General features: G+C 44.6%; 1 protein-coding gene across 35 annotated transcripts in view; it reads right to left on the bottom strand.

Annotated features, from left to right (window-relative positions):
• Positions 1-12884, bottom strand: part of Dst (dystonin) — a 394204-nt gene that overhangs the window by 193572 nt on the left and 187748 nt on the right. For 19 of the 35 annotated variants that reach the window (XM_087565925.1, XM_087565930.1, XM_087565928.1 and 16 more), the window contains 2 exons: positions 1565-1654; positions 1004-1039 (listed from right to left, as the gene is read on the bottom strand). In XM_087565925.1, coding sequence (XP_087422051.1) covers positions 1004-1039; positions 1565-1654 — 126 coding nt within the window. The remainder of the gene's footprint in view (positions 1-1003; positions 1040-1564; positions 1655-12884) is intronic. The other 16 variants (XM_087565927.1, XM_087565967.1, XM_087565950.1 and 13 more) reach the window with 1 other exon arrangement.

Genomic DNA, 12884 nt, shown 5'->3' with positions numbered 1-12884 from the left:
AGAAGCTGGATGTAACACAGGACAAAGGACTGTGTAACTTTTGTGTTACATTGGGTGTGACTGCTTTCCTAGTCTCGGGAAAAGTGTCAGATCTTAGTCATTTTCTCTCTTGCCGTTTCCCTCGGCACACATTAGCAGAAGGGAAAAAGGAACCAGGCTGAAAAAAAAAGCTTAACAAAGAAACAGAGAATATGGCTGGGATTTCCCCCGTGAAACAGTCTAAGAGCAAAAAATACCAGAAGAAACTGACCCCCTCCCTCTTAACCAGGAGCTGTTGACATCCAAGGTGGCAACATAAAAAGATGGCAAACCGTAAAAGGGAAAAGGAAGTTTGGTATCAGGGTAGAGTTCACTGAGGAAATCACCAGTTGGATCTGTGAAAGCACAAATTCCCAAGGAAATCAGGGGTGGGGGTTGGGGGTGGGAGGCAGACGGCCAGAAAAGCTCATCTGTCTCTGCAAAGGTGGCTGACCTGTGTTGGCTAAGTGTCCGTTAGACCCCTGTGGATTCTATGGGATACAAGACAAAGGTCTTGTCCCCTTCTATGCCACCTATGCCAATAAGTTTGACTTAAAGGAAAACTGTGAGCACCTACGCCTCCCTCCCCCCAAAAAGGAGCAATAAATTGTTCATGTTGGAAATGTCGATTCCAGAAGGGACTGAATGTGCATAAAAATTAGTGTACTAGTTATCAGGATCCTAATGTATACGGAGTGGAAAAAACTTTAAAGTAGCGGGGCACCGTAAGGTATAAACATGTCGGTCATTTCAGCTCTGAAGGTAAATTTCAAGAGAGAAACATTCCCTCCATCCAGTTTGTGAACGGAGGCGTCGCTCACCCTGTCTGGGGTTGGGTTGTGAGTTACTGGCCTGCCGGGTTAGCACCACACACACCCGCACACAGCCTGCTAGGTTAGTGAGTTACGGGGGCGACACCTACCCCCTTGTCCTCATCCTCCACCTCCTCATGCTGCTCACACTCGCATGCTGCTGTTGCACTCACCAACCGTAAGGTCTTCAAAAAGTCTCGCTCCCTCGGCTAATGAATATAACAGACAGAAGACAGGACAGCAAGGAGACAGACAGACAGACAGACAGACCAGGAATGAAAACAAGAGCATGAGCGGAACATAGTGAGGGAGAAGAGGTCACCGAGCAAGGGAGCAATGGTCACAGGGAGGGAGGCGATGCCTGGCCTAGCCCAGCTCTCAGGAAGGACGCTCCCTTGGTACGCACGAGTGTTTCCGTGTGCGGTTACACAGCGCATCTGACTGACTTTAAGTCAAAACGAAACAACCGAAATGTTAAAAAAAAAAAGCAGAAAGAAAAATAGTATGTGAATTATAGAGCATGTCACGAGAGCGGGTATCTCCAGGTCCCCGTTCATGTCAAATGAAGAGGGATGCGGAAGGATGCTGAACAGAACGGACCCTTTTCTTCTGGCTGAGCTCGGAGTTCGAAGAGCAAATGCTGCCGTAACCTAACATCTGAGCTGCAGACGCCCTGCTCGCCTGTGTACGGGATCAAATGCTCTGCAAAACAAACGAGGAAACCTCACACTTACCAAGGTGTCTCCGGACAGAACCTCCAGGAGGGAGATCAAATTGTGCCCGTCCCGCAGATCCTCGTAGAGATCGTTCACGTGCTTGCGAACCTAGGGCAGAAAAGCGGCCATCTTTACTCCCGTGGCTCAGGATTGACCGGGCAGGGTTATTGACAGACAGTGCTTCACACGGTGTTCACCTGTCCACCTACTTTTCAGTTCTGTCCTCTCGTTACTTGAAAACAGTTGTAAATTTAAAACCTAAAAAGAGGGTTTTCAGGGTGACAATCCATATAGATGACAAGGACCACTAACTTTTTAACAACCCCATCTGAATATTATCCTGGACTGCAATAGGATAGGCCTACGATTTTTATCCCTGACACAATGAGGGCCACCTTAACACTGAGTCGTACTTTTACTGCCAGCTGGTCTTCAAGTATCTACCACATAACAGATCCAAGAGGCACTTTGTAAAAACCCATCAATGAAAGCAGGGGTAACAGCACCCGGAATTCTATGGACTATTTCTACAACTTCCTGTGAGCTCTATCTGCTGTAAATACTCTTAAAAATTAAAAATTAGGAAGCCTCTATCCAAATCTTTTTCACAAATTAATCTTTGCGATGGAGAATGTAAATAACACTGATGTGAGGTTGGTATTCATCCTCTGACAGCTCCCCGTGTCCCCTCACCTGACCTGAGCCCATGGTTGTAGAACTAGAGATAGTAAAGGCTCTCGGAAGACCCTGCCCAGTCTGCACCACGGGGACAGTGCAGCAGTAAGTTACCCACTACAAGATCTGTGCCACACAGACAAACGTCACTGCAGGCCAGAAAGATGGCCGATCCACAGGGGCAGAGACACTCCCAGATTTTTTTTTTTTTATCTTACTGCAAGTCTGAACTGTATTACTTTGAGATGCTCACAGGAAAGGAACCAAAGAAAAGGTGTACAACTACAGTTCTCAATCCATTGGCTATGACCCCTCTGGGTGTGTGTGTGTGTGTGTGTGTGTGTGTGTGTGTGTGTGTGTGTGTGTGAGAGAGAGAGAGAGAGAGAGAGAGAGAGAGAGAGAGAGAGGACCCTTTCACAGGGGTCACCTGTCAGATAAGCTGCATATCAGTATTTATGTTACAATTCATAACTGGAGCAAAATTACAGTTATGAAGTAGCAATGACATAATCTTAGGGTTGGTGGTCAGCACAATACAGGCAACTGTATTTAAAGGTCACAGCATTAGGAAACTTGAGAATCACTGCTCTAGAAGGTTCAAGAACCAGAACCCCACCTCCTTTACCCAGGGCACAATCCCTGCACCTGTCCATGTCTGCAGTAAATTCTCCAAATTCTTAAGTATGAACCACGTGCCATTGGACTTCTACATGTCAAGCAAACACACAGCATAAAGTACTAAAGTGACAGAAGCCTGGGGTCAAAACTGTACAAGAAAAACCTAAAGACAAAATGGAGCAAGACTTTAGCTTGGTAAGCCTTTACTCCCCAAACTGGGGTTAAATGTCACGTACTGTATTATCTTAGGTAGATATACACACACACATTTATGTGTGTGCATGTGTGTGCATGGTGTGTGTGTGTGTGCATGGTGTGTGTCTGTGTGTGCAAATGCCATTTTCTATATTATCTTAGTTAAGTAGATACACACACATTTACACATGTGTGTGCATGGTGTGTGTGTGTGTGTGTGTGTGTGTGTGTGTGTGTGTGTGTGTGAGTTCTACAACCTCTCTATTTTGTTTACTATAAAAGAATCAAACCCAGGGCCTAATATGCTTGTCAAGAAATCTATCACCAAGCCACACTCCTATCCCACTGCAAATTATTTTCTTAGTGTTAAAAATATGTGACTGATGTGGAGAGCTTTTGGGGCTGCTTGGCAGGAAATTGACATTGGAACAGGACAAGGAAATAGGACTACACCAGGCAGGAATAGGACTTTGGGCCAGGACAGGGAAGTTAACTCAGGCAGGAATCTGATTTTAGGCTGGAACAAAGAAGTAGGCTTCAGGCAAGAATATGACTTTGGGCTAGGACAGGGAAGTAGGCTCAGGTATCCTGGTCATCCTGATGAGCCCTTAGAAACAGTGACCATGGGACTTTATTTATTGCCTTGCTTGTTCCTTGACTATTTGTGTTTATTGCCTTGCTTGTTCTCTTAACCTAGAACTGACCTTATTACTTGAGTGTAATTATAATGGTATAAAAGCAGACTAGGAAAAAATAAACCCACCTCAGCCTCAGAACTGGCTGGGGTCATGCTACAATGTTGTCTATATGTCTTTTTTCTTTTTAATCCTGGCTCCTGCCCTAGAGAACCTGTTGACTGACTGAGCTCACTTGGTCAGACTAATGAAGAAATTTCCCTAGGAGTCCCACTAAAGTTACTTGTTTCTAGGCCCAGTCTAGACCCTTTTTGCCAGTCACAAGGTCTCTGAACACTCATGTATACATTTGGTACCAAACTAACAGACACAGACAACACATAGGCTCGAAGGCTGCAGCTCTAGGGAACTGCTGGACATGGCAAAAGTGAATTACTATAACCTGGTTCTCCATCTTCTCAAACTCAAGTTTTAGTTTTGACTTCCCAATTCCCACGGGATAGCACTGGAATAGTCACACATTACGCCACAGTAAAAGAAAGTTTTAAAATAGTTTCTCTTTGGCAGGAAAATGTGATTTGAAAGATAATTTAAGGTAATGTTCATTTATAAAATGTGTAATTACCCAAAGCAGTTATGAAAGTATTACTGCTCTGTGAAAGTATTTACCTCAAGTTATCTTTGATTGACAATTTTTAATTGACAATGGCCTCAGAGTCTTAACTATAATTCAGAGGTGAAAGACTTTTCAAGGGCCTTTTCAGGAATATACATGCAATATACACAACACATACATGATATACACACATTACCATATAACACACACACACACACACACACCCCAATGACGTTTTCGGGAACACACATGACACACACAGGCACATATGTGTGTCCTAATAGAATGAAAACAGTACTGTAATTATGTGATTGCATACTAGAACCCTATAAAAATTCTCAGTCTGTAAGGCCTACTTGGTGCTTGGTAGGCCCACTGTGCATCTAACCCTGAACATTTCCCTGTGTCTGCAGTGCAGCCAGGAAGCAGCCTTACTGTAAGGGAGCCTGACCAGGACCACCAGAAAGCCCAGTAACACAGTAACACCACACAGCTAGTGATGCTCAACTAGTGGCCTCCGATCTCAAAATAACTGAATGTGTGGTGTGGATCTGACATGCTTGCCCCGGGACAGTGGTAAACATGCTTCTCAGGGTGGGGCCTCCAGCTGGATCCTGCCGGACAGAGTCCTCCCACACCCCACATTCCACTTCCTGACACCCTCCCTCCAGGACACTGTAGCTGGGGTGTGATTCTGAACACTGATCTCATAGAAAGGCAATTCCACAACTTGCCGTGCTAGGAGATTGCACCCAGTGCTCCTCACCAGAAAACTTCTTAGAATCAAATGCCATTTATGCTACAATAAAAAAAAAAAAAAAAAACTTTTTGATCAGGCTGGAGAGATGGCTCAGTGGTTAGGCACACTGATTGCTCTTCCAGAGGTCCTGAGTTCAATTTCCAGCAATCACATGGTGGCTCACAACCATCTGTATCTGTAATGGGGTCTGATGCCCTCTTCTGATGTGTCTGAAGACAGCTACAATGTGCTCATATATAATAAATAAACCTTAAAAAGCATTGATCATGCTTCAAAAGGAAAATATTGAACCACACAAAGCCAAACTGGGGAAAGAAGAAAGTAATCAAGAAGAAGAACAAGAATTTGGAACCTGTATTTTAATTTTGCTTCTTGCTCTGACCCCATGGCCTTGAAGCCCCTCACCTCCACCCCAAAGCTATGCAGGCCTTCATTGTTTCCTCAGGGAAATGGACGCACACAAAGGAAAACCTGGAGTTCCCAGTAGAGAACAAACATTCTATGGTCTCAGGACAGGATTACTCTTTTATTAAATTAATGACTTGCTAATTTAAAGCAAAATGTATAAAAGAGGAAGTTACTTTTAAGTCTGGGAACATAATTTTCTAAAAAATTTCAGGAGAGAAAAAAATCAGAATAAGGTTTGTAAGGCTGCCAACAATGGCGGCTCCGTGTTACCTCCTATTGTTTTACGAACCAGGCCCTTTGACCCTGAGATGGTGGTGAAGCTCGGCCAGTGAATCCTGGGTCCGCACCTCAGCACACAGAGCGGAGGCAGCCTTACCCCTGTGCTCCCCGATCTCAGAGAGGCACATACAAAATGGCAACAGAGAGAATGGATTCCTGAAAGCTATCCTCTGGAGCCACAGGCACACTGTGCACAAACACCCGTGTACACACACACACTCTCTCTCACTCACTCACACACACACAGTGCCTTCTAAAATGCTTTAAATCCACACCATGAAGAGAAGAGGTGGTAATGGGGGATAAGGGATTAATCTCCGGGCTCTGATCAAGTTAAGGTAAGCCAGGGAAGCAAATAGTTAAGCCAAGACCGAGGGCTTAACTGTTTTACTTTGTCCAAACTCTGAGTCATAGACACTTGACCTGCTAACTGCACTTCACAGACGGCTACTTTAACTACCAATACTCCTCCTCCTCCCCTCCTCGTCTGCATCCCCCTCCTCCTCCCCCTCCTTCTTCTCCCCCTACTCCTCTTCTTCCTCCTCTTCCCTCTCCTTCCCCCCTCCTCATCCCCCTCCTTGCCCCCCTCCCCCTTCTCCTCCTCCCCCTTGTCCTTCTCCCTCCTCCTCTTCTTCTTCTTTCTGCTTTCCATCTAAAATTAAATGCAGTCCCCCTTACTTTTTCCCTGTGAGGCAAAACAAAACAAACAAACAAACAAACAAAAAGTCTGAATCAACAAGAGTGAAGGAAAGGATGGGCAACTGAGAGCATCGAGACGCCTTAGGGTTAAGTGATGCACCCCTAAGACTGAGACAGCCTTTCTTCTGTGCCACACAGTCTTCCTAGAATTCTCCAGTGCTTGTGCTGTCTGTCCGTCTGTCTCTTTCTCTCTGTGTTGTGTTTTTGAGACAGGGTTTCACTATGTAGCCCTGGCTGTCCTGGAACTCACTATGTAGATAGGGCTAGCCTTGAACTCACAGAGATCTATCTGCCTGCTTCTGCCTCCTGAGTGCTGGGATTAAAGGTGATTCCTAGGCCCGCTCTGACTTCCAGCGCTTTCAAAAATGTGTGTACTGCTTGGCACCTATCATGTACCTGCAGTGAGCGCTGATCTTGACCTCAGGAGACTGTCCTATGGAAGGAAAAACTAACAGAGGTGCTCAAGGTGACCCAGGAATGAACATGGGTAAATATGCCAGATCCATGCTACCCACAGGGATTAACTGATTTTAAAAAAAAAAGCCAGCTCGCAACAGCTCTCTCTGTTTTGTTAAATTTGAGGTGTTAAACACCTCAAATCCAGCTGTGGAGAGAAGGATCTTCACATACCTGCTTACTCAGATTTCAAAACCATCTTTTTCAGAAATTTGATATCACATTAGTTCTTGTTAATCTAGAAAAACTCTGCAAGAATCCTGAATTTCATCATACATGTCAACTCTTTTGTGGCTGGGACTAATACCCAAGAAAAGCAGTCTGAAGGAGCTAAGAGTTATTGTTACTTATGGCCTCTGAGGGATGTAGTCTGTCACAGCACAGAGGGTATAGCACAGCTGAGCGGCTCTCATCCTGGAAGCCAGGAAGCAGAGGAAGAACACCTAATCCAGCGAGGGGAGCCATGGATGGGCGCCAGCCTTTTGGAATGGGTTGCCCACAATCGGAGCAGGTCTTTCCTTTTTGTGTGTGTGTTTCTGGAGCTGCCGTAACAGATACACCAAGAAACCCATTGACTAATATCCTACATATATCTCAATCCAATCACCAGACCATCAATATTAATCATCATGGCATACGTGTGGCAGTGGTTAAGTTCGAGAAGTAGTTACTGGACTGGAACCACAGGCTAAAGCATCCTAAAGACAGAGATGCATATAAAGAGAGTGCTGTCTGCTGCTGTCGACAACCTGAGAGGGCAGACAGGGAAGACATTCCAGCATCAAATGGATAGACTCACATGCTAAGGGGCGAGAGAGCTCCATCCTGTGCCAGCTCTAGGAACTTGGCAAAGAAGATGGCGTACATCAGGTCTGGAAGAGCAAGTGGAGGGGACATGGCAAAGAGGCCATTTAAAGACATGTGAGGTCACGGTATGGTGGGGATTGGGGCTGGGAGACCAGCAGCTTCATACACCATATATTAAGAAGCTCTGAAGAGCATTAAGCAAAATTCAGGAGCCAGAAAATGATGGTCCACAAATATATGGGGCGGTGAGCAAAGGACAATCAGTGGGAGACAGAATCATGAACAGTTTCAGCCTTCCTTAATTTAAATCCTAAAAGCAGAACATGGAGTTTTAAGATAGAAGTACCCTCCTCCTTCCCGATTCTATCAGAGAGAAGACTTCTGCTCCTTACTGTAGGTGGTAACCAGAGGGTAAACAAGAACAAGCTTCAATGACTAGCCTCTCTCTGCCCTTCAGTTACTGTTCCTGAGGTCCCACCCCTGGAGACTCATGGTTTATGTTTGTCCTGTCATTTTAAAAATGTGCCCTTCTCTGTTGAATATCTAGATAAACTGGAATCGAAGCTCTTGCCCAGATCGGCTCACTCCCAGATGGCTCTCAATGTGCGTTATGTTTGTGGAATGTGTTAAAGCATTCATCCTACTTCTCCTTAGTCTTTTGTTACAAGGTTGTTCCAACTAACCATGGCTGAGAGGTATTCCTCCCTACACCACGCCTCCTTACTACCATTTAAACTGTGATCTTCTGTGAAGCCAACTCACAAAAGCCAGCGGCCCAATCTGTCTGCAGAGAAAGGGGCCCTCAGGAAAAAACAAGCTAGAAAGGACCTTCAGTCCCAGAAGCAACAGTCAGTCAAATAAAGGATCCACAGTCCTCTCTTAAAGGACACAGAACTCTCAAACACATTGGCGATCTTCTAAAAGGCAGGGATGATAAAAGAGCTCTTCACTGCCTTGACCTAACTAGTAAAAAGTATCAATTAAAATGCTTTGGTTCCTTTTTAGCTCACATAAATACATGAAAAATGGGACGTCCGGTTCTCCTACAGCAGCCCCTTTGAATCCTTTTCCAAAAAATATTTAAAAAAATAAGTACTAATAATGCTATACAAATGGCTGATAAGAAAACTGGTCTTTTTAAAATACAAAAAGGGGAGCTTAAAAATATTCTCAGGAAGTTACCTGACTTATGAATTAACAAATTATCATTATTATTTCTTTAAGACTCGTGAAAGAATATTATCAACACCCCATGTTCCCTGTTATGAAGAATTCTAAGTCACATCTCAGTGGACTCAACTGTGGGAGAAGGTTTCTTCTTCCAACTTTCAAGTGCAGTGTCAACCAAACACCAGAAAGCCTTGTCCTCTGTCACCACAAGGTGGAACGTGGTAGTTAAAACCCTTGATAGTGAGGACAAACCCTGAGACTTCGGCCATGGTTTCACACGTCAAGAAAATCTTTCAATATTTTTGTTATACTTTCAGAAAACTTAAAGATTTCTCTCTCTGTCTCTCTGTCTCTCTCTCTCTCTCTCTCTCTCTCTCTCTCTCTCTCTCTCTCTCTCTCTCTCTCTCTCTCTCTCTCAATGCCAGGTGACTTTTCTGAACCAGGCTGGGAATTTTTCTGTAAGGGTGTGAAGTTTCATTCAATTCTGGTTCTGGTTTGGATTGGGTTAGAGCAGCTTTACTTTTTCCTCTAACTTTTTTTTTTCCATATAAAGGAAAACCGTCAAAAGCCTACATTGTGTGTTTTCTCTGCAGCCTATGTATCTTCCATATATTACAGAGCTGTGTGGACTTTGGTGTTGAGGAGTTATAACAGAGAGAGAAAAATAAACGCGGGAACCAACATGCGGTGCACCAACATGCAGACTAGCACCTCCCCCATCTCCGTTCACTTTCTCCAGAGTTAACATATGTCATCAGTATGTTACACCTGAGTGTCACACACTAGTGCTGCTTCAGAGACCAGGAGGTGGTGAGTGTGTGCGTGTGCAATGGCTAAACAAGGATTATCACGCCGTCCTTGCAGAAAAGAAGTGAAGGACATTTTAGAAAGCACGGTGCAGTATTCTGACGCTGAGGATCGACACCCAGCCATATTCCGGCAGGAGGGTAAGGGTCTCACCTTGTAAACGCTTTCTCAAGTATCTTCCTAGCCCAGTCACACTATGTTTTCCCAAGTGCTTGTGTCAAATAACCACAGTAACTGCTACTGTGTAAAGATCAATTTTCATGACCACTTAAGGAGTAAGACAAGGAGTCAGCTACCGGCATGTTACTGCGTTCACATTTCTTCCAAATGCTTTTTTTCCTTAAGATTTATTTATTTAATGTATATGAGTACACTGTAGCTGTCTTCAGACACACCAGAAGAAGGCATCAGATACCATTACAGATGGTTGTGAGCCACCATGTGGTTGCTGGGAATTGAACTCAGGACCTCTGGAAGAGCAGTCAGTGCTCTTCAACCGCTGAAACATCTCTCCAGCCCTCCTTCCAAATTCTTAAAGAGAAAAGGCCGGAAAAAAGAGGAGTCCTGATCTCTTAAAACTCTTAGAAAAGAAATAATACACTATTCGATAAAACAAAACTTTGACAGGGAAGAAAGCCTGCAAGCATAGTGACATATGTAACAAGATGTGACGGCCGCCTCCTGGAGTGCTATAAGAAGAGCTAAAGAGCCCCACCTGTCTTAGAAGTCATTAGAAGGTAGGTGTGGCACATGCCCTCAATCCCAGTCCTGGGAGGCAGCTCTGCCAGGCTCACAGGAGCAAGAGCAGTCAGCTGTAGAGTGAGAAATTCCCCAGATGAGGAAGAGGAGGAGGGGAAAGGAAGGAGAAAGGGGAGGGTAAGGATCTCTACAATGTCACAATCCTGTCTCTTAACACAAATTTTAAAACTCCCCCTGCAGTTGAGTTCTCGATTTTTTGTTGTTGTTGTGTTGTTTTGTTTTGTTTTTTAAGAAAACTGACTCATGGAATTTTAAGATAAAAAAATCATGTAAAAGCTAAAGAATTTAAATTACTTTTAGTTAAAATATACTCGTGGTCAAAATTCAAAACTAGTTTATAAGAGAAGAATCTCTTCCATAAAACCCTACTACTTGACTCTAGTGATGATCAATCAACTTCAGGAACCAAATTAATTCAGGGCCAAATTAATTATCTGAAACTTAGGAATGAGGCAAGTATACTCAGCTCCCCTCTGGTGAGACAGGCAGCTTGGGGACAGGGAGCCTCTCAGGTGTTCATCTCCAGTGCAAGGTCACCTTGTCAGCACGCCCTCTACTCTTTACAACTACTTATCAGAGCTTCATAGAACCCTGGCTGGCACCAGCATGAGATAATGCCACGGAGAAAGCACGGTGGTGCAGGGCACAATAGGATTCCAGAATAAAGGAATCCAGTCCAGAGATTCCAGGCAGCTGCTGGGTGGGCACCAGAAACAAAACTGATACAAACTGATTCAAATCCATTGTGTGAACAGGGCGGTGCACCAATAAGGACTCAAGCTGTGCATTGCCTAAACTGGATTTGCAACAGCCTGCACTCTGCTTAGCTGAGTCACCTCTACCGGCTTTGTCAGATGAGTTGCAGGATGTGAGTGTTCACCTGCTAATAGGAATGAAATGGACCCTTATCCCAAGCAACAATCTGCTGCTTGGTGTTGGAGAACTAGTATGATGTCTCAGAGAGAAGGAAAGAGTAAAGGAGAAATCTCTTTACTACAGGGCACGCCCAGCTCTGGCTAATGCCCAAAGAGGAGCTAGCCAGGAGCAGAAGAGTCCAATAACTTATATACAACCTTAGGCCTGTGCATTCCCGAGACACAACTATCCTTAACTCTCCTTCAGGGCTCAGGCCCAGTTTACACTTGGCAATCTAAACAGGAGACTTCATGACAGGCCACTTGGGCACATAGGAGATTAACACAGCACAGCAAAGACACCGCAAGGGTTATTTCTCAAGTAGGCTAGTGTTGTTCTTTGTGAATAGCTGTTACCCAGGTTCATCTCGCCCACCTGGCAGAATTAATGACCTTTTCTCCCAGTAAGAGCACAGGGGACTTAATGACAGACCAGGCAGAACTCGGTGAAGGCTGTAACCTTGAGCTTGCTCCTTAGAGGCTTGTTCTGTGGGAATGGCCTTAATGGCTGTAAGTCAGGATCGTCTCTTCTTCTTATGGGAATGGAACCTAACTGAAGGTTCTATACTTCGACTATGAATTTCCTTTCTTACAGCTTCTAACAAGTCTATCTGCCTTCCAGTCACACAGAGGCAGTGCTCCTTTATGTAAATTCTACCATATGTAACCTAACGTTTTCTAAGCGGGCTTACTAGTAAATCCTTTATATTTACCTATTTTACTATTCAAGTTTCTACTGCACCACTCACACTTACTTAAAATACTGACCACCAGCATGGCTGGCAAGGACGTAAGAAAGAGGAAGCCTTAGATCTTGCCAGTGGGAGGAGAGCCATTATGGCCATCAGTGTGGAGACTTCTCGGAAGATTAAAAATAGAACAACCACATGACCCTGTAGTGAGAATTTTTTTTTCTTTAAGAACACAGAAATATGGTGGGAATACGTTTAGTTTTGGGTGTGAGAAGGTGGAGCTGCTGCACAGCAGGTGACTGTGATTTGCCTCAGGCTCTAGCAGGGGTGCGGGGTTGCCAGCTGCAGATAGTTTCTGCCTGTGACATTTGGAGTTCTGGGAACTTTCCAGAGGACTTAGAAATGCCAGAGAGCCCTGATAGGGGTGGCTGGTTACTCAGCTGGTGGTCAGACACTGTTGGTTGCAACTTGTCTAATAGTTGTGTGGGAAGAGACAAAAAGAAGAAATTAGATATCCTGATGGTGAATATCAAAGTTGCCCCAAGGAACTGGATGCCCCTAATCAGCAGTAAGTAGTCTAATGATATTGTCACCCCATTTCTTTTTTTAAGGACAACATTTAATTGGGGCTGGCTTACAGGTTCTGAGGTTCAGTCCAGTATCATCAAGGCAGGAACATGGCAGCATCAGGCAGGCATGGGGCGGGAAGAGCTGAGAGTTCTACATCTTCATCTTAAGGCTGCTAGAAGAATACTGGCTTCCAGGCAGTTAGGGTGAGGGTCTTAAGCCCACATCCACAGTGACACACCTACTCCAACAAGGCCACACCTCCTCCAACAGGGTCACAC

This window comes from Rattus norvegicus, chromosome 9 (assembly GCF_021556685.1).
Source record: "Rattus norvegicus strain SHRSP/BbbUtx chromosome 9, alternate assembly SHRSP_T2T, whole genome shotgun sequence".
NCBI lineage: Eukaryota > Metazoa > Chordata > Mammalia > Rodentia > Muridae > Rattus > Rattus norvegicus.
This window is presented reverse-complemented; position numbering and strand designations above follow the sequence as displayed.